At 33.5% G+C, this 22,452-nt stretch overlaps 1 protein-coding gene across 5 annotated transcripts in view; it reads right to left on the minus strand.

Moving 5' to 3' along the window:
- Positions 1-449: 449 nt before the first annotated feature.
- Positions 450-22,452, minus strand: part of LOC136041003 (probable 4-methylmuconolactone transporter) — a 101,364-nt gene continuing 79,361 nt past the window's right edge. For all 5 annotated transcript variants that reach the window (XM_065725496.1, XM_065725495.1, XM_065725499.1 and 2 more), the window contains exons 7-10: positions 15,960-16,153; positions 11,513-11,597; positions 8,363-8,560; positions 450-3,426 (exon numbers count right to left, since the gene is read on the minus strand). In XM_065725496.1, coding sequence (XP_065581568.1) covers positions 3,314-3,426; positions 8,363-8,560; positions 11,513-11,597; positions 15,960-16,153 — 590 coding nt within the window. In that variant the 3' untranslated portion in view covers positions 450-3,313. The remainder of the gene's footprint in view (positions 3,427-8,362; positions 8,561-11,512; positions 11,598-15,959; positions 16,154-22,452) is intronic.

Here is a 22,452-nt window from a genome sequence, read left to right on the forward strand (position 1 = left end):
ATTCAACGGTCCACAACACTTTAATCTGAACAGGAGACAAAGTTGTGCAAAAGTGGTGTCACAACACTTCCCATATGACTTTGTGTCTGGCCTATATAAGTTTTAGAACTCTTTCACAGTCTAGGGATAGACTTTTTTAAAACCTGACAGCCTTTTTTATGTGTCCCAAAATGAAAACTGTCATGAAGGGTCATTGGAAGGTAAGGCGCCACCGTCCAGAAGGTTTTGACCAATTCTTTAAAAGGCTTTTACCGGTAATACATTGACCTATGATGGTAGTTTTTTCTCAGAATTTTGAAGAGTCGTAAAAATCAGATTAATGGATTTCTATTTACAAGTTCAGTGTCATTGCTTTATGGGCACACCTTGCATAATATTCTATGTTTCGTATTTAAATCTTTTCGGATACCTGGTTTTCCGCCGTTAAAATAATTCGTATAAATTCCAAATAAAGTCATTATAAATATTTATTCAAGTCCAAAATCACATAGGAACAACAAAAGGAACAAAAAATCAGTTATCAAAACAATGAAAAAAAATAGTCACTTGCTATATCACAAGCTTCATTTTAAAGATGAAATTGAAAGCTTTATTTCATGTACATACACAAGAACTATTTTGAGAACAATTTGGCTGTGTCTAGAAAAAAAAAAAGCAGGAGAAATTAAAAATTCAAATAAACCAATGACCTGGAAAAAGTACCGGAACATTTAGTCATTTACTCATATTGTAGACTACGGAGGATATTGTTAAATACATTTTAGGATGAAATTGTTCAGGTGGAAAACTAAAAAAAAAATTACAAAAAAAATTACAATAAACTCATATAAATAAACCTGAAAGTCGTTCAATTCTAAATTACCATTGAGATTAGACATTTGATGGTACCAAAATGACTCAAGGTCATATCTATAAAACACAACTTAATGTTAGTAAACTGACAGTGCCAACACTATGCTGACAGCAGAACCCGATCGGGTTATGTTTATGTTATGTTACTTCCCCTACCAATTATGTTACTTCCTACCGGTTTATGTTACTTCCCCTACCAATGATTTACAATGATTACATTACGCCCATTACAACCAGTTGGCAGTTTAACAGATCTCAAATTTTACACATAAAAGTAGAATATAATACAAGAATACCTAGCAATATGGCAGATTTCTGTTGAGAAAAAAAAAATCCCCAACAAAACCGATTGAATTCCCAATATAAGTTTAAATTTTAGAAAAAACATGCTACGAGCTAAAGCTAGTAGTACTACACAATGTACAGCTGCTTGGTTACATGGAATATTTGAAAACATATCGTGCTTGAATAAAGAGAGAAAATACATCTAGAAAATCGTTAGGTGTCTATTTTTTTATTTTTTTTTTTAAATTAATTTTCTTTAAGCCCACCTCCACTACTCTCATTGACGACATCTTTAAAGTTGACTTTAAACCTTTTAAGTCACCTGAACTTCTTTTTGAAAATATTAAATAGCAACCGAGCCGGACACAGCTGAAACCACTATATAAGCTACTACACAAAGAACAATCCATAAGAACAGAAATTACCTTTCCCATAGTAAAAGACGTCCTCCCACCACATGAAGCCCTTCTCACGGTGACCTTCTTACCATTTCAAATCTTTTCCAAATGGTGGTCCGCCATGTCTCCCACGCAAAAAGAAAAAAATCCGTTTATTCTCGAAAAGGAGAATACTGTTGGTGGCAGATCAATACAGCAGGCTGATAGCTATACAAAAACGGCCACTCAGGTTTTGGCCACTATTTCAAAAGAGCAGAGCTCTTTCTGTATGCTGATGATATTGCTGTTGCAGTTGCGGGGAGACACCCTTTATGGTTACAGGCAGTCTCCCGAAAAGCTGTAGATATGCTATCAATTTGGGGAAATAGTAATAATATGTTTTTCTCAAGCCATAAGTCAGTTTGTGATTTTCCACAAAATGCATAACCTGGCTGCTTTCAAACTTTTGGTGAAACTGAATCACAATTTAGACAATTTAGGCAATTAGGCATTTAGGCAATTTAGGCAATTTAAAACAAAATTGCGTTCCAGCCTATGGTGTTGTAGTACGATCTACACGTCGGAGCGCGGGCTTGATGGAGGCGCCAAGTTCAGAGCTCTGTACCAAAAGCTTCTCATGGGAAAGATAGGAGTTTTCATAACTGTATTGGCATCTAAGCTGTGAACTAAATGGACAAGTAATTGTAGTGGCAGAACATGCACGCTTTCTGTGAGTTTGACCAAAAAACCCCATCTGGACGAGCTGATTGGCAGTCTCAAACAAAGACAAAACATAAGAGCTCTTGGCTCTTGTTATAAGTAGCTTTAGGCTCTTTCTCGGAACGCTACCCAGCGTATTTTTAATGGGACTAACAAAAAAATGGATTTAGTGCAAAAAATATAGGTTATTTCCAATTAATCTTTTTTCTGGGAATATATTAAGTTTAAAAATTTCCATTTTTTTCACTATCTACCCTCCTTCCCTTTAACGGAAAACAAAAAAGGAATAAAAATAGACTCATTCCCACTGGACTCTGAAATATTAATTAAAATAAAAAGAGAGTACACATTACTTAAAGCATAAACTGAATTTGTCTAGGTTTTTATAAGTAGCTTTAGGCTCTTTCTCGGAACGCTACCTACCGTACTTTTAATGAGACTAACATAAAATGTATTCAGCGTTAAGTTAAGTTATTGAGTTAAGTTCTTCTTTGCTATCCACCCTCCTTCCAAATGAAAGGAAACACAAAAATGAATTAAATAGACTCCTTTCCATTGAACTCTGAAATATTAATTAAAATAAAAAGAGAGTACAGATTAATTAAAGCATAAACTGAATTTATCTAGGTTTTTATAAGTGGCTTTAGGCTCTCTCTCGGAACGCTACCTACCGTATTTTTAATGGGACTAACATAAAATGTATTTAGCGCGGGAATATAGTTTTTATAAAGTTAAATTGAGTTCTTTTTTGTTATCCACCCTCCTTCCAAATGAAAGAAAACACAAAAATGAATTAAAATAAGACTCTTTCCATTGAACTCTTAAATATTAATTAAAATAAAAGGATAGTACAGATTAATTAAAGCATAAACTTAATTTATCTATGTTTTTATAAGTAGCTTTAGGCTCTTTCTCGGAACCCTACTTAATTTTTTTTTTTTTTAACGAGATTAACATAAGTTACAAGTTCCAAATAGTAGGATATATTATTTGGTTTCGAAGCCTTTTGAGACACGTTTAAATTACACGTTTGACCCATAAATAATAATAAATATTTGTCAAGACACGAACTGAGTTGGTCATTCATTGCCAGAAATCGGCTCCATTAGTGCTTCTGGTACTTGTTTTTCTTGGTCATCTGCCATAGCTGAGCCTCGAAGCGAGAATCCCGCAAAGATAAAAAGAAGAGCACCTGAACGAAAAAGTGGCATTAAAAGCAACATCAGTGCAGAGGCGGTATTAGGGGAGGGACAGAGGAGGCACTTGCCCCAGGGGCGAAAAATTTCAAATAAATAACCTAACGGTTATTTGAAATTTTATCTTTATTCAAACAAAGTAGAGGCGTGGTTAGTAAGTTAAAAAAGAATTATAAACTATTATTCAGTTAATAAAATAAATAAAAAATAAAACATAATTTAATAATAATTAAAACTATCAAATTAAAACAATAGATAATAATTAAATACCTTAAATAATAAAAAACATTATTAATTAGTTAATAAATTGAAAATAATTTGGTTCATAAATGGAACTTTTGTCAAAATTCAGCCCGAAAATTTTATGGGAGCGAGAGAGGAGGGGGCGCTAATTAACATTTTGCCAGGGAACAAGTAAGTAAATTAGTAAATAAGTAATTTATTGATGCCCACTCATACAACATGAAAAAGTGGAGTAAAAAAATAATAATAATAATAATGTGACTTCTAATACAACTCAACTTCAAAAATCGCAATTATACAAAATATGTACAGGTAAGAAACTTGCCAGTTTACGTAGGGACTTAGACCTTGCCGACTTTTCCACCTCAGGTATCATATCTAGAGGATCATGCATATTATAACGGTTTAGCAATGAGGAATTTCTTTCGTGGAGCGGCATACACAGTAAAAATTTAAGGTACTTGCAATAAGCTGAACGAAGCTTCAATTTTTCTGTCGCTGTAAGCCACTCCTGTAGAGGTGCGATATACAACAGATGTGGCACTTAGGCCTAAACAATCATATCCACGAGTTAGCTGGTCTAGATGGCACTGGAGAGTAGAAAGGTTGCTACTTACCATAAGTACATCGTCAGCGTAACACAATAGACTAAGATCGCACTAATCAATTATAAGGCCACCATTAATACTTTTAGTTACAGATGAAGTCAAGCTTCTTTAGATACTCGGTCAGCATTTTCCATCTTTGCTCTGTCAACCAACATACTGTATTCTTTCTTGGTTCTTCGGAAAAGATTAAACAGGGTCCTACTTCTAGGCTTATTTGAATCGATCCATATGTGATACCACAACTTGGCTCGCCGTTTAGCAATTTCGAGTTTGGGGCAGGCATCCGATCCCAGTTTGCGAGCGCCTTTCCTAATTTGGCACTTTGGTACAGCAGCGGTCATTGCATCAATTATCTCCCAACAATAAATATCCAAGGCTATTGGGTCTTTAATTCTATGTGGCAACAAATGATACGGTACTTTAATTTTATTTAAAATACTATCCGAAGTGGCAGCGTACAGCTCTCTGTTTATTTTCGGCCACTCCGACTTAATATATAATTTTCCACTTTTGGTATAGGGGCAACTGGCTTGAATGGAACTTTGAAACTTAGGCCAAGATAGTCACTCACTGCGTGTTCTGATTCCACTAGAACTGATCCAGATAGTCTTACATTTGTTAAAACATGGTCGATATAACTAGTCGAGCCTGAATTATGAATAAAATTAAATTGCTGACTTTTCGTACATGTGGAGACATCGTCTGGTAAGCTGGCAAAAAGTATATCAGTTAGTTTACCAACACTGTTTGGGTCGCACTGAAAATCGCCACAAATCACGTAACGCCTGTTGCCAAGTTTATGTGTGAGCCTACTTGAGCGGTTACACGCTTCTGAGAACTTTTTCTCCTATTGGTCACTGTTAAGGTTTGTCGGTAAGTAGACATTAATTAAGAAAAATCCAGATGGTCCTGGGAATTCTACTGCTAGATAATAATCACAAGATTCATGAAAGTTACAATCGAGTTGATCATCAACTAGTATCGCTGTGCCACCAGAAGGCCTGCCACGACTATATCGACGCTTAGCTTCGTGAAGGGAAATACTTTTATGAGGAATTTGTTGCAGTAAGCCGAAATTGTCGGTTGTGAGGAGGTGCTCTTGGAGACAAACGACATGAAAGTTCGAACACATTTCATGAATATATACTAGTTTCATTTTTCTGTCTAATAGCATTATAAAGGGAAACTCGCTACACCTTGTCGATTCCCCATCCCTTAATTTTTTTTCATTTTATAACCTAAGGCTAATCATCCTAAAAGTACTAAGCTAACTTATACATTTTGTGACATTTACTGAATAACAATAAAAACTTGATTCTGGCTCCACAATGTATAAGGGGAAGCTCTCCATTTAATCTCCACTCAATATCCTCTGGGAATTACAATTGCTTATATATAGATAACTTCGAAGACCACACTGCCTTTCCATGACGAAAGTAAAACAGTTCAAAATAGGGATGATACCTTTTTATTGACAGTGAAATATAAAATTATTTAACTGGATATTTCGAACACATATACAGTGTTCATCATCAGCAGTAAAACTCTGATGATGAACACTGTATATGTGTTCGAAATATCCAGTTAAATAATTTTATATTTCACTGTCAATAAAAAGGTATCATCCCTATTTTGAACTGTTTTACTTTCGACAATTGCTTATATTATCATCAGTACAGTAATATCAAAATATTGAAAGTGCCAGCCCACATAATTCAATTTTGAGCTTTGATAAAATTGGGGATATTAAAATACATTTCCAAAAACAATATTTTCAAACGAATGAAACTTATCTATATGCGTCGATATTCTACTATCTTTAAACGAGCTACTGTGTATGTATAAATTTGTGAATTTTTGTTTTTTTTTTTAACAGCTCCATACTTTTTTTTATAGTATTTGCACCCAGGGATTTTTCGGCCTGAAAAACCCACATAGGTAGGTAACAATTTTGGGAAAATTCGTTTAGATCTTTATTTTTGGAAAAAAATCATGTGAATGATATCATATTTATATACATTTCAAGGCCATAATTTACATCATTTTTTTCCATGAGTGTCACATCATTTTAGTTTCTATGGCGCATGCAAAATTATACAAGATGACAAAAGACTTTTAATAGCTGAAGACAAGGCAACAGGTGGAACAATAGAATTTCTTCTGTGAGACAGTAGAACTCTAGCCTCAAATGAAAATTTCGACCCAATATCCAAGGGCTGTCCTCAGCAAAACACAAATCAATATATAAAAAACAACGTACATTAAAACACAACCTTTAAAACTATAAAAAAAAAAATCTACCAAATTACTTGTGTAGGTGTTTCGAGAACAAAGCTAAGGTTTGAAGGCTGTACATAGCCATTTTCCAATGTCTTTTGTACATGCTACGATAGACCTCAAGGGAACACCTTGGTTACGTAATTTTGGTAAACCGTAAAATTTTCGACACAAGCTACTACGGGGGGAAAATGTATTGCATAATTGTGAGGTGATTTCACCGTTCTGTTTTCGATTCCTTAATTCATTTATAATTTTATTAGAAAACTAATCCATACAATTGTGAGTTATCGTTGTAGCCTTTTGACATTTACGCGTGTAAATGTTTTGATTTTTGACATTTAAGTGTGAGCTAAAGAAAAAGACATGGAACAAGGAACAGCAAAATCACATTGAATTGCGAAAGAAAATGTTGCACAACGAAATATGGGGGGGAGGGGGTGATCACAAGCATGTCTGTCGCGTGTCTACCATTCCTGAATCAACTAGAAATGGCATTTTTTCCGACTTACCAGTTTTTTTTTTAAACGTGTTTTTTTTTATTTTAGGTTACAATGGGCCAACGTTCGTTCAATACGAACGTTGGGAGTTGTGATTACAGCTGCAACCATGATATATTCAACCTGAACATACTTATATTTCTGTGGTAAAAAGCCTGAGGGTGCTTTGAGTTGTATATATATATATATATATATGTATATATATATATATACATAAATATATATATATATATATATATATATATATATATATATATATATATATATATATATATATATATATATATATGTATATATATATATATATATACATAAATATATATATATATATATATATATATATATATATATATATACTTACATTATTTTCTTTTATATTTAGCAACTGTAATTTTAGTTTTACTTACTAATGATATAGAATCCGGGGTAAAGAAGGAGTAAGGCTCCTCAAGGCCTATTGACTACTTCAAACGCTCCAAAAAGGCTTGATTTAATTTCTTTTATATTTAGCTACTGTAATTTTAGTTTTACTTACTAATGATATAGAATCCGGGGTAAAGAAGGAGTAAGGCTCCTAAAGGCCTATTGGCTACTTCAAAGGCTCCAATAAGACTCGATTTATTTTATGTTATATTTAGCTACTGTAATTCTAGTTTTACTTGCTAATGATATAGAATCCGGAGTAAAGAAGGAGTAAGGCTCCTCAAGGCCTATTGACTACTTCAAAGGATCCAATAAGGCTTGATTTAATTTCATTTATATTTAGCTACAGTGAATTTAATTTTACTTACTGATGATATAGAATCCGGGGTAAAGAAGAAATAAGGCTCTTCAAGGCCTATTGGCTACTTCAAAGGCTCCAATAAGACTCGATTTATTTTATGTTATATTTAGCTACTGTAATTTTAGTTTTACTTACTATTGATATAAAAATCCGGGGTAAAGAAGGAGTAAGGCTCCTCAAGGCCTACTGACTACTTCAAAGGCTCCAATAAGGCTTGATTTAATTTCTTTTATATTTAGCTACTGTAATTTCAGTTTTACTTACTAATGATATAGAATCCGGGATGAAGAAGGAGTAAGGCTCCTCAAGACATATTGGCTACTTCAAAGACTCCAATAAGGCTTGATTTAATTTCTTTTATATTTAGCTACTGTAATTTTAGTTTTAGTTACTAATGATATAGAATCCGGGGTAAAGAAGGAATAAGGCTCCTCAAGGCCTAATGTCTACTTCAAAGAGTCCAATAAGACTCGATTTATTTTATGTTATATTTAGCTACTGTAATTTTAATTTTACTTACTAATGATATAGAATCCGGGGTAAAGAAGGAGTAAGGCTCCACGGAATCCCATTAGCTGCTTCAAAGGTTCCACAATCACGGGTAAATTTCCTCCAACGTTGTTCATAATAAACAAGAAAACCCCAATTGTAGTTGAGCTCATATAGGAAGGTAGTACTTCTACTAGGACAGCAAACAAAATACCAAACCACGTCTCAGCTAAAACCACAAAATGTATATTAATTACTTGAATAATTTTTAGACTCAACAGCAACATATAGACTGATCTTTTCATGCATCTATTTATTGTCTTTGTCAGCCAGCCGTCTAAGGCCGAACAAAAATCAGGTCGTCCCTCAATGGGGTGGGAGGATCCCGTAAGGAAGGATTTGAGGGAGGTGGTAAATTTCTGGGAAGGTGTAAAGAGGGGACTTTGAATAGATTGTGATCAAGAAGCATACACAACTGTTTTGACCCCAGGCGGCTTGGTGCTGTTGTAAGTAGTACTAATACTATGTAAAATAGGAAAATGTTATAATCAATCAAATATCATGGGAGAATACAAACTACGATCATAAGACGGCGTACGATCATGTTTTACGCGCAGGCTACATTAAATACAGAATTGTAGTGTATACCAGGCAAGGAAGCAAGAAATTATTTAAAAAAAGAAATTACAAGGACAAATTAGGTGAATATTTGAGCATATATATATATATATATATATATATATATATATATATATATATATATATATATATATATATATATATATATATATATATATATATATATATATATACAAAACTTTGGCAGCAAATATCTGGCAGCATAAAGCAAGGGGAAATTAATAAAATTGGCAAGTCAACAAATAATCATTTTCATTGGTATTTCTGAATGAATTTGAATCAATGTCGATTTATTAACTAATTAAGCCAGCTACTTAACACAGTTTTTGATTGTGCATCCAATTATTTTAACCTAATTTTCTCTCTTTAGCATTTCTTAGGCATAATATCTAGAATTACTTACATTTTTCACTGTTAACTAATAAACATTTAGTGATTTTGAATTCTTTGTTGTTTATGTGATTAGTATTTTTATTTATTTATTTATTATTATTTATTTATTATTTAATATCCTTCCGCGCTAAAATTAGTGTCCTGATTTCAGGCCCATTTTTGGGCCTGAAATCAAGGCCCGTGTCCCATTTTTTCAGGCCCGTGTCTTCTCAATTCGACCCATTTTTTAATTCGTCTGTTTTTTCAATATCGAGTTGAGTTATTTCCAGGTCATTCAAAAGGCCAAGTCTCGTTAATTTCATATTTCAGCGATCGGAGGATAATTATAATTTTATTTCAGTAAAGCGAGAAAATAGAAGAAAGAAGCATTAATATAGAAAGGAAAACATTAAACGCGCCCCTCTCCCTATATTTGCAAAATACATTATAACCGCCTCCCTCTCCCTAAATAAAAACGATAAGATTGTATCACTGAAACGAAAATCATTCTTTAAATAAAAAAACTAGTTTTTTTAACTGAAAGTAAGGAGCGACATTAAAACTTAAAACGAACAGAAATTACTCCGTATATGAAATGGGTTGTTCCCTCCGCAATCCCTCGCTCTTTAAGCTAAAGCTTTTAATTGTTTTAAAAAGTGAAATTGTGGCAAAGAGTCAAACTTTAGCGTAAAGACTTTAACTTTTCCGTTTTTTAGAGTTTCGTTTACTATTGAGCCGGGTCGCTCCTTACTACAGTTCGTTATCACGAACTGTTTGAAAGTTAAATTAGGGGGTATTGGTGACAAGCTTCTCGTGGTGCTCCTGAGAGCAGTAAGCACAAATAGAGAGTATCCTACTACGCAAAAAAATGCCTACTGTAATAGAACTAGTATTGTTAGCCATTAACATATTATAAAGTGTGCTAATGTACAAGTGTGGGAGGAGGGTCATATCAGTGCAGGATATTTTTCTATAGAATCTGTTTGGAAGCTCTAGTGTTTCTTTTAACAAAAATGCTGATTGACCTTGCTTAAAATTTAGCAAGGAAACCCAGTTAATTAAAAAAATATTGTATGAAGATAAGAATCAATTTAGTTTAATAAATAGTTAATTCAGTCTAATAATTCAGTTTCCCTTCCACTATCCTAGCATGCTAATTATGTTGTCTCGCAGGTCATTAGTGTCTTAAACCATCATCCACAGAAGTTTTTTGGCGATCAGAAGCCAAAAAGAATATACATAGGACTCCAACTGACTTATTCAGAGCCAGAATAAAAAAGAATAGAAATTTATTCTAGAAAACAATAAGAAATTATAGAAATTTGGAATGAATGAATTATAACGAATTACAAATATAATTATATGAATTATAATTATAATGAATTATAATTCCATCTACATCGAATTTTATTTGATAGATCCGTTTGATCTATCCGTTCTATGATCAAATATCCGTTTATTTGATCTATCCGTTCTATGAGTCATTTGAAGGCAATTGGAGAGCCCAAATAAAATGTTTTCTAAGATTTATGACTGATTATGTCCACAGGACTTGCAGACGTTGGGCAACAGAAATTGAACATATCATAGGAGCTTTGTCTACTGGGGAAGCTCAGAGGAACTGCGATGGGGATAACCGAGATTTTTGGGCTGATTCATGACGGACAATGTCCACTGGATTTGTATGCAAAACGGGGGACTGAATTCACTTGTAGTCACAGGTAAACAAGCGACCTAAGCCTAATAGGGTTCGCCCAAAACATGACCGACATTCCCTCTGAACTCAAAGCCAAACGGGGAGACCTATAATTTTCCTTTTGTTTCAAATTCAGAGTTAACAACAGCAAAAAAGAAATAGCTAATACTTTGTAGTCTATATTCCTTTTAATAAAAACGAATATTTTTAATCATGATTCATAATGCTCTTGTTTGTTACAAATAAAAGATACAATATTTATTTACTGCCTGAAAACTTTAAATCCTTCATGTTTTTAAGCTGAGAAATAACGAAAGTTAAGGAGCATTCTATAAAAATTTATAAGAAATTTAAGTTAAGAAATAACAAAATTTAAGGAGCATTCAAGAAAAATAATAATCTACAGAAATGATAAAGGATTAACTACAAGCAATAAGAGACACTAAGTAACAATAAGAAAAAAATAAAACTTACCAAATATATAAGAAATTAGTAAAGATATAAACGTATATGGCGCGGGAAGAAGCAGAACACCAATAGCGAAGGGGGCAGCCAATAGCTAAAAAAAAAATTCAGTTTGTATTCTACATCAAATAATTGTTTATGCCAAAATAGATTCTCTTATTTTAAATAAAATAAATAAGTTTTAAATAAAATTTTTTTTAAAATAATTTGTTTAAAAAAATCTTATTTAAATTAACCTTAATTAATCTTATATTAAATTAATCTTATTTTTAAATTTTTTTTTTTAAATCGTTTTTTTAAATAAAAAAATCTTATTTTTAAATAAATAAAAGACAATAGAAAATTAGTTGCTGCTTGTTTTTAAATTTTATACCCGAAAACACAAATTTTGGGTATACAATTTTTTTTATACCCGAAAACACAAATTCAAAGAAACATTACGGCGAATAATACAAATTAAAAAGTAATTCTTCTTTAGATTCAACTTTATACTATTTTTTTCATCTTGAGAAAAAAGAAAAGATGCACTAATTTGATTTCTGAAAATTTTTATTTTGAATTTCTTATGCTACAAAATTTGTATCATTTCCTATGTTACGTTTTTACGTGTCAGACAAAAAGTTTCAGAGGGAGGGAGTCCAAACCCCGTTACACCTCCCCCCATGTATACGGCCTTGATAAAGGTCCCCTTTTATACAAGAGTGAGTCATTAATTGTTTACCAACACGATATAAAAGATTTGGCTTCACAATTAGACTTTTTCTGTAGGATCGAAATTTTTATGCGAGCGGACATACTCGGGAAGGGAATTGTCTTAGAAGGTGTAATACTAGAGGGAAAGTAGGGGTAGTGTGGCGAGGCTAAATATTATCTATATCTTAATTTTTAAGTGTTGGGGATCAGATGAAAGGCAAAGTCTCAATGAGCTTCAATACAGTCACTTGTTAAAAAAGAAAGAATCTACAGGACTAGAAAGAGGTTAAGTGCAAAAAAGCCCATGCAACATCATGTCAATTAAAAAAAAAAAAAAAAAAAAAAAAAAAAAAAAAAAAAAAAAAAAAAAAAAAAAAAAAAAAAAAATGTCTGAAAAACCCTTTTATTATTAAAAAAATTGAATATCAACTCCAAAGGATCATAGAAAAAAGTTGCCACTCGTTCCTGGCCTATAAAAATCAATAAAATACCCCAATTCACTTTTACAAAACTTTCATTAAAGTTTTAATTCGATCCCCCCCAGCAAAGAGAAAATATAATGTAGACTTCATCAACCAAAACGGCACACAAACATTTTCAAAATAAACGGAACCTAATTGTTGCGTGGCTTCAGGGCTATAAGAGTTTACAAACACAGCGAAATGTTAAATACAGGACATATATTTTCCAGCAACAAGCATACAGCACTAAACAACTCTATAAAAGAGAGAAAGGCGAGGAAAGGAGTTTGACATAGCAGAAATTAATAGATTTAAGCATTACACGTATATTAACAATATAGGAAAACACTGCAATAAACAATAAAAGCAAAGAGATCATAATTTACCCCCCCCCCCGCAAGGCTCTTTGCCTGGGAGTATAGGGAGAAAAAAATTGATAGGATTTTTTAAAATTAGTTTTCAAAATGGACTAAAAAGTAAAACATAATTTTTTTCCCGATAATATGTGAATTTAAGTGCCACATCTTATGAATCAATTATGGGTTCAAATAGAGAAAAACACATCAATAGGTCGGGTACGGTATTAGTTATCTCAAACCTTACTAATAAACATTCATCAGGATTGACAAAGAAAAATATTCTTCTTTTTGAACATCGATAACTCACAATGGAGAATATGTTCAAGCAGGTTACATTTTAGTAAGGATGTGGTTAAATTAGCTTCTCTTTTTCCGTAGTCAAAGTACTTTTACCGTTTTGGCCAAAGAGTACGGGTACCTTACAAGAGTGTGAACTGGTGCTTGTGTCGACAAAAAGATTATCCTCGCTATTTCCCGTTTGGCGACACTTGGCACTTTTTAAGCTTTATAACCATTATTCTATCAGAAACTGATATCAGAATCTTATTACTAGCCTAATTTTACCAATTACGCTAATTAGATTAAATATTCTTCCTATAACACTGAAAAAGGGCCAGGTATCACCAACGCTAGATGGTGGTGATGGTTTTTTTTTGTCGGCACTAGCATCAGTCTCCACTCTTATAAGTTATGGTTTTGGGCCCTATCATTGATTCTTCTTCTTAAATAATTTACTTGTGAAATCGCAAAATTATAAACCAACCAAACGGTTTGAGCCTAAAACCTCAAATAACTCAAGGTACGAAAATATTCGATATGGCTACTGAATTCCCTTAACCTAAAACCTCAAATAACTCAAAATACGAAAATAGCCGATATTGCTACTGAAATCCCCTATCAAGAAATGGTGCGTAGAACATAGTAATTGTAAAATAAATTACGACATAAGAGCAAGGGTGCATTACCAAACAGTCTGGCATGAGCTTCAATTAGTATATTGGCTGTAACAGGCTAATACAGGCTGAAGTGAACCCTAATCGTAGGTAATTATTGTGAGCTTGACATAAAGAATTGCCAGCATAAATTTTATTGACCTCAGTTTATTTTTTGGCACAATAAAATATTTTTAAGAAATACAAAATATCTAAAAATTTGTGCAATACCAAAAAGTGAATCAAAAGTAGAATGTTTGGTATACCCCAAAAATAAAATAAATATAAGCCCGAAATCCAGCCCCATTATTAGAAACCAGAAGAAGTCCTATAAACCAGAAGAAGTCTATTAGTAGAAATATAGAAGTCAGAGGTTCTGTTAAATAAGAATAATCCAACCCTATCACATTTCCTCAATAAGCACCTTTCTAAGATTTATCATAGAATTCAATCGGGCTCAAATGAGCTAAATTGTCAGGCGTTTTCATATCAATTCCCTAATTCAAGTGGCGAAGTTCCCTCATTCCCCCTTTGCAGGTCTTTTAATGTTGAAAATGAAACAATTGACCATTGCCTATTTGAATGTAACATACTGACGTCTACACAGTTTACTCTGCAATGTAAACTGTTAGAATGCTTCAAACACCACAAAATTTCACTATCAGCCAAGAATCTTGTGACTATACCTGCACATAGAGCTCAGAAATAACTATTTATCTTCTTATTTTTCAACTCCAAGAATCAAAACATTTACTGCAAGAAATCTGAGCAGATTCAAGATAAATAAGAAGCAACCAACTGAAATCTGAGCAGATTCAAGATAAATAAGAAGCAACCAATTGAAATCTGAGCAGATTCAAGATAAATAAGAAGCAACCAATTGAAATCTGAGCAGATTCAAGATAAATAAGAAGCAACCAATTGAAATCTGAGCATATTCAAGATAAATAAGAAGCAACCAATTGAAATCTGAGCAGATTCAAGATAAATAAGAAGCAACCAATTGAAATCTGAGCAGATTCAAGATAAATAAGAAGCAACTAATCGAAATCTGAGCAGATTCAAGATAAATAAGAAGCAACCAAATGAAATCTGAGCAGATTCAAGATAAATAAGAAAAGATAAATAAAAAACAACCAATTTAAATCTGAGCAGATTCAAGATAAATAAGAAGCAGCCAATTGAAATCTGAGCAGATTCAAGATAAATAAGAAGCAACCAACTGAAATCTGAGCAGATTCAATATAAATAAGAAGCAACCAATTAAGTAGCTCTGTCCATCTCACAGACTGAGTCGAAAGGAAAATGGTTCAATGGTCTCGACTGAAAAGCCCGCGTCTGCTGAAAAAGAGGAAGAAGTCTATTTCGGCCGGGGGTACTCCCAACCGAAAGCAGAAAATCAGGAGATCGGTAGCTGTGCTACGCAGAGCTTTGGTCAGCATGCAAAAAAGTTTATGTAAAAGTAAGATTATCAAAAATTAGGGTTTTAAAGAAGGTCCATAAACAAAATTATATGTAGTTTCCCGAGACCAACATTGAAGTTCCATGAACACTTGATGAAACTACATGAAGTTTCATGAAAGAAAGCTCAAAAATAAAGATGTCTAAATTCCAATAACTAATTTTTTTTTTCTAGACATCATTTGCCACAAATATTTGGAGCAAAACTGTTAACTTTCAACAAAAATTTTAACATCTTAACAAAATTGACTCCCAAGATACAGAGACCAATCCAATAGTGATCGATTGTTGTTTTGAGTGTACGGTACCCTAATTCCCTACAATAGGCCATAATTATGTCCCAGTGCTATAGCCAGTGCAATAAAGAGGTTAAAAAAAAAACCGCCTATGATGTTCATTGTCCTCATACCATATGAAGAGAAGTAAGGTGGATTAAACTCGACAATACCCTTCCGGGTATAATCCTACTGCACAGGAGATTTTTCTTTACAATAGAAGTTGGACGCAGTTTTTTGTACCCATTTTTAGCTACTTATTTAAAAAAGAATACCTGACTCAAGCCTAGAACCCAGGCTCTGGCATGTAGCCCAACTTTAGAGACAACTCGATCGGACACAAAACCACCAGCAATTATTCCAAAGCTTCCTCCAAATATGGACACAAGTGTCATCCACGTTCCAATATCAACACCAGGGTGATATGTGTCATAAAACATTTGTGTGGAATATGCCCAGCAGTAACCAGCTATAGAAAGAAAAAAATAAATGTAAATACGTTTATAAAATAAATCAGTACTTTTATATAAACACGTTCAAGAAATATGTTTAAAAATGTATAAATATCCAAAAATATTAAAAACATACAAATTTGTACAAAAATATGTTTAACAATACATAAATATACAAAATGTTTATAAACTGTATAAACATATAAATGCATTTATAATATAAATACGTGTGTTTATTTAAATATATTTAAAAATGTTTAAATAAGTTAAAATTGTGTAAATATATAAATGTGTTCACAATAAAAATGTCAATATTTAGATAAATATATTTTAACAAGAGCTAAGAGCTCATATGGCACTTGTGACGAGGCAAGAAGAGCTAAGAGCCAAGAGCTCATATGGTATGAGCTCTAACGAAATTCTAAGAATCAATAGATTGATTTAAAAGGAAAATCAGAGGCTTAATGCCGGTCAGCATTTAAAATAAGAGCTCTGAGTCACGATGTTCTTCTAAATATCAAAATTCATTAAGATCCGATCACCCACTCGTAAGTTATAAATACCTAATTTTTTCTAATTTTTCCTCTCCCTTTAGCCCCCCAGATGGTCGAATCTGAGAAAACGAAAACGACTTTATCAAGTCAATTTGTGCAGCTTCCTGACACGCCTACCAATTTTCATCGTCCTAGCACGTCCAGAAGCACCAAACTCGTCAAATCACTGAACCCCTCCCCCAACTCCCCAAAAGAGAGCGAATCCAGTACGGTTACGTCAATCACGTATAAAGGACATTTGCTTATTCTATCCACCAAGCTTCATCACGATTCCTCCACTCCAAGTGTTTTCCAAGATTTCCCCCTCCAACTCCCCCCAATGTCAAAAGATCTGGTCGGGATTTGAAATAAGAGCTCTGAGACATAAACTCCTTCTAAATGTCAAATTTCATTAAGATCCGATCACCTATTCGTAAGATAAAATACCCCAATTTTCACGTTTTCCAAGAATTCCGGTTTCCCCCTACAAATCCCCCCAATGTCACAGGATCTGGTCGGAATTTCAAATTAGAGCTTTAAAGCACAAGATCCTTCTAAATATCAAATTTGATTAAGATCTGGACACCCTTTCGTAAGTAAAAAATACCTCAATTTTCAAAATTAACCCCCCCCCCAACTCCACCAAAGAGAGCAGATCCGGTCCGGTTATGTCAGTCACATATCTTAGACAGGTTTTCCTTCTTCCCATCCAGTTTCATCCTGATCTCTCCGCTTTAAATTTCTTCTAAAATTTCTGGTCCCCCCAAATGCCACCCCCAGTGACGCTGAATCCGGTTGAGATATAAAATAAGAGATCTAAGTTACGAGGTCCTTCTAAACATGAAGTTTCATGAAGATCCGATCACTCCTTCGTAAGTTAAAAATACGTCATTTTTTCTAGTTTTTCAGAATTACCCCCCCCCCCCCCAATAGAGCGGATCCATTCCAATTATGTAAATCATGTATCTAAGACATCTGCTTATTTTCCCCACCAAGTTTCATCCAGGTCCCTCCAATCTAAGAGTTTTCCATGATTTTAGATTCCCCCACCCCAAACTCCTCCCAATGTCACCAGATCCGGTCAGGATTTAAAATAAGAGCTTTGAGACACGATATCCTTTTAAATATCAAATTTAATTGAGATCCGATCACCCGTTCGTAAGTTAAAAATACCTCATTTTTTCTAATTTTTCAGAATTAACCCCCCCCCCCCAACTACCCCAACGAGAGCGGATCCTTTCCGGTTATGTCAATCATGTATCTAGGACTTGTGCTTATTTTTACCAGCAAGTTTCATCCCGATCCCTCCACTCTAAGTGTTTTCCAAGATTTTAGGTTCCCCCCCCCCAATGTCACCAGATCCGGTCGGGATTTAAAATAACAGCTTTGAGACACAATATCCTTCCAAACATTAAATTTCATAAAGATCTGATCAACCGTTCTTAAGTTAAAAATCCTTCAATTTTTCTATTTTTTCCGAATTAACGGGCCCCTATTCCCCCCCCCAGATGGTCAAATCGGGAAAACGACTATTTCTAATTTATTCTGATACAATCCCTGATACGTCTGCCAAATTTCATCGTCCTAACTTACCTGGAAGTGCCTAAAGTAGCAAAACCGGGATCGACAGACAGACAGACAGACCGACAGAATTTGCGATTGCTATATGCCACTTGGTTAGTACCAAGTTCCATAAAAATGTACAAGTATGTAAAATGTGCATAAACATATAAATATATTTAAAAAAAATACTAAGAATATGTTTAAGAGGGAAGTGGCAAAACCCTAGTTCACTTTTACTTTAAGTCATAGTTTGATTTAAATACTCAATTTATGCTAAATAAATGCCATTATACGGAGCAAACCAGAAATTACAGTTTCTGATGGTCTATATGAACCATAGATAAACTTAATTTACGTAGATGGCAAATACTCGCTTTTCCTCTTGAGCAGACATTGGAATAAAATTTCGTCTTTTCCAACGCCAGAGGATTTAAAATTACTGACAAAAATAACCGTTATAAAGTTAGTGACTTTTAATTACTAAAATTTGTTTGGGACAGAACAGACAGATTGGAAGCTAATAAATCAATACCTATTGGGTTATCTCTATAAATATAATATACCTATGACGTAGACATATATCAAGGAGAGAAAGGTGTAAACAAACTGGTAAGCTTACAAGGAGAAAAAAAGAAGAAAGTGATTAGAAAAAAAAGGCGAAGAAAAATGCAAAAATTACAACGAGAATAAAAAGCGGTAATAAGAAAACTTAAAAGTAAATAATAAAAAATGGTAAATAATAATTTTTAGAGCTATTCTATAATTTATATAAAAATTCAAAAGAAACAAGACCTTCACGATCAAGGCTCCTGTGAAATGGTTGAAGAGCTGTAACCAACGTTTGATCATTGTTGGTGGCAATATTTGTTAAGTTCTTTTTGACATTTGCTGTCAACCATCAAATTAGTTAACCATGGAAATATATTTTATACGACCAAAGGAACAATAAATTGAACTAAAGACTCCTTCATTAAGATAACTAAAAAGCTTATATCCATCACCTATGTGACTGCTTTCAAATCCTTCATGCTCTGGAATAGCCAAATAAAACAATACTTTCAGGGTCACATGGAATACTTCTAATAGATACTTCTATTTATAACAATAGTAAACAATACTTCTAGGAGCAAATACTCTATGGGGTACTAGGTCAGACTCAAACCTCCTACAGCTGTGCGCTAAAACCCTGGCTGCCAATCACCACCAGAAGTAACTGATATCTATTGGATTCAGACAACAGTAACGTCACCCGTCTATCAAAAAGAACAGATCAGCATAAAAATCAGAACTTCGACTGTAGACTAAGTTGGGTGAATTCTATCAGCCTACTTAGGCAGATAAGATAGATGATAGCAGTGAGGTAAGATGATGACATATTTTTAAACTCGATTCTGGCTCCTAACAGAGGTTTGACTAGGTGTGCGCCCGATTAACTCACAACTATGATTCAAGCTCTTACTTCCCGGTATATTTGGTTGGGATAAGATGTCCTCTTGCGGTAGATGTAGTGATCCAAAGAATTTAGAAACTCCCTACCTTCTTCCACACAACCGACGAAATTTGTGAACTTCTGTAATCATTAGCAGGCCTAACCTGAATCTCATCCTACATAGAAAGACACATCCAGAATTTCAAACTGCAAGGGTGAAAGAAAACGAATAGGTTTCTTTGGAAAGCCTAGGTTAAAAGAAAAAAATTATAAAATATACATTTAGAAAAAAGTGTGTTCCCTAACACACTTCTTAGCATGTTAGCATGTTCACTTGTGTTAACTAACACACTTTTTAAACATAAAAGACACATTCTACTTTTTGTCACTACATTATTAATATAATATACCCCGGGAAATATATGTAAGACGACTTTTGATTCTGCACCTAAGTGCATTTCTTAACTATTGGCAAATCAAAAAGTACAGTTCTTTTGGCGGACAATTCTCTATCCCTGGGCAACCCCATCAACTTGCCGCATTCATCAATATAATATGATTATAGTAAAGTATGACAAATATACATGATTTCAAACTGTAAACAGCTTAAGCTAACAAAACATAGAACTTAAAACTTAAATCATCGAACTTCCATTATATTTCCAAATCCTGAACATGATCTTAACCCCCAATGATTCACTCCAATAATTCCAGAGCGAAGAAATATGAATATTGAAAATAAATATAAATATGAATATCCCCATAGAAAATGTTCTAGCAGAATTTAGTAACAATTTACTGAAAATAGCTTCCCACCAGTTTCAGTCTATATAGAGATCCAAAATACACAAAATACTTTTTTTTTGCCTAAATCTAAGAAAATAAAATCTAGAAAATAAATTATATAGAATATACATTTATGGTATGTATAAATATAGGAATAATAAATATAGAATTTATACTCTGTGGAATATGCAAATATCTACATGCTTCTGTATAAAATAGAACAAGAAATAAAATAAAATGATATAGAATATATATTCAATGGAATATATAAGCATACGAATAATAAATATAGATTTTTATTCTATGGAATATAAATATTTATATACTATCTTTATAAACGAGAAATAATTGTACATTTATGTATTTTTTTAAAACAGGTCCAAAGTTTTTGAGGAAAATTGGTGTCCTTGGATATTCTCGCATAAAAAAAACAATCTAGATAGGTCAGAAGTCTGAAAAAATTTGTTAAGAGCCTTATTCTTGGAAAAAAAAATTCATTTCAGTGACGTCAGTTTTCATTTCAGTGACGTCAGTGCATCATTGCAGTACTGCGGTGACGTTGTCATAATTATATGGAAAAACTGAAGATGTTCAGGCATGGAGAAGTTTACATTAAATCGCTTAAACAGCAAGCAATTGGTAACGACAAAAATATTTGTATGTATTTTGGCCAGGGATTACAACAATTGCCTTGTCAGAAATCGGACTTGCTGGAATAATCAAATATCTTTGAGATCTATCAAAAGTGATAATACCAACACCCAGAACAAGTGAAATTCACAACTTGTGAGAATCAACAACCTGGACTATCAAATGAGACAAGACCCAAAAATAAGTGTTATAAACGATAACTCGTTAGAAGAAAAAGAAGTTTTGTCCTACCACCTAACAACTCCGTTGTCACTTAGAAGATAAGCGACAACAGATTCAAAGCGTACCAAAATTGAAAATGATAATTGGGTTTGAGATTTTGACATGGACAATATCATCAAGGCTTACCATGCCTTTGTTAAAAAAAATTAAGTTTCATTGATATTTATTTCATAATGATAGAAGACAAACCGGGGCAAAAGTTGACGTTCAACATTTTATAAAAGCTCGAAGCAATAAAATAGCTATAAATAGCGACGCTGGAGTTTATAGGGACGTTTATAGGCCAAGAACCTGGAGTTTATAGGCCAAGAACCTGATACCGCATCAGGTACTGTAAAGGTTCGGCGTTATGCTTTTCATAATGATAAAAGACAAGCCAAGGCAAAAGTTAAAGGTGCAATAATAAAAAAAATCGGAATCTTACAAAGCCACTAATTCTAATTTAAGTTCATTTTAAAAGTTTAAGGGCTGATTGATGAAAACGAAGCACAGGTAAATGTGATAAAAAACTGGTGAAGGTGAGAATAATAACGGCATGGAACAAACGACAGTGAGAATCACATTGAATTGTAAACGAAATTTTGAATATTGATCTGTGGTTGAAAACTGGAAAAGACGAATTTGTTATCTGTAAAACATTAAGAAATTAAATGAGATGATGTATGAGTCTAAGCTGCTAAAGCAAAAGGCGTGGGAAAAACTTTCCGAGGTAAAGACGAACAAAAATGGACAATGAAATCTACGGTTGGAAAGCAAGAAACAGTGATGACTGGCCTCAAAACAAAACTTTCCAGGTAAACATGAACAATAATGGACAATGAAACCTGCGGTTGGAAAACAAGGAACAGCGATGACTGGCCACAAAAACGATCTAGAAAGGTCGGGACTTTATGAAAAATTCACATTTTGCACAGGGAGGCTGTATCGAACCTTTGGTGATGTCATGACATCAAGAAAATGCTCAAATTGTCCTCGGTTAGAAGAGAAGCGATAATGAGAATCCATATATAGAAGCCAACCGCGTTCCAAGTGCTGGGGCCCGGTGGCGAAGCCGTCTTCGTTAAGAAATTATTCATATTTTTCACAGGGTGGCTGTATCGAACCTGTGCCTTCGTCTGCGGTTGGAAATCGT

The sequence above is a fragment of the Artemia franciscana genome, chromosome 21, assembly GCF_032884065.1.
Source record: "Artemia franciscana chromosome 21, ASM3288406v1, whole genome shotgun sequence".
NCBI lineage: Eukaryota > Metazoa > Arthropoda > Branchiopoda > Anostraca > Artemiidae > Artemia > Artemia franciscana.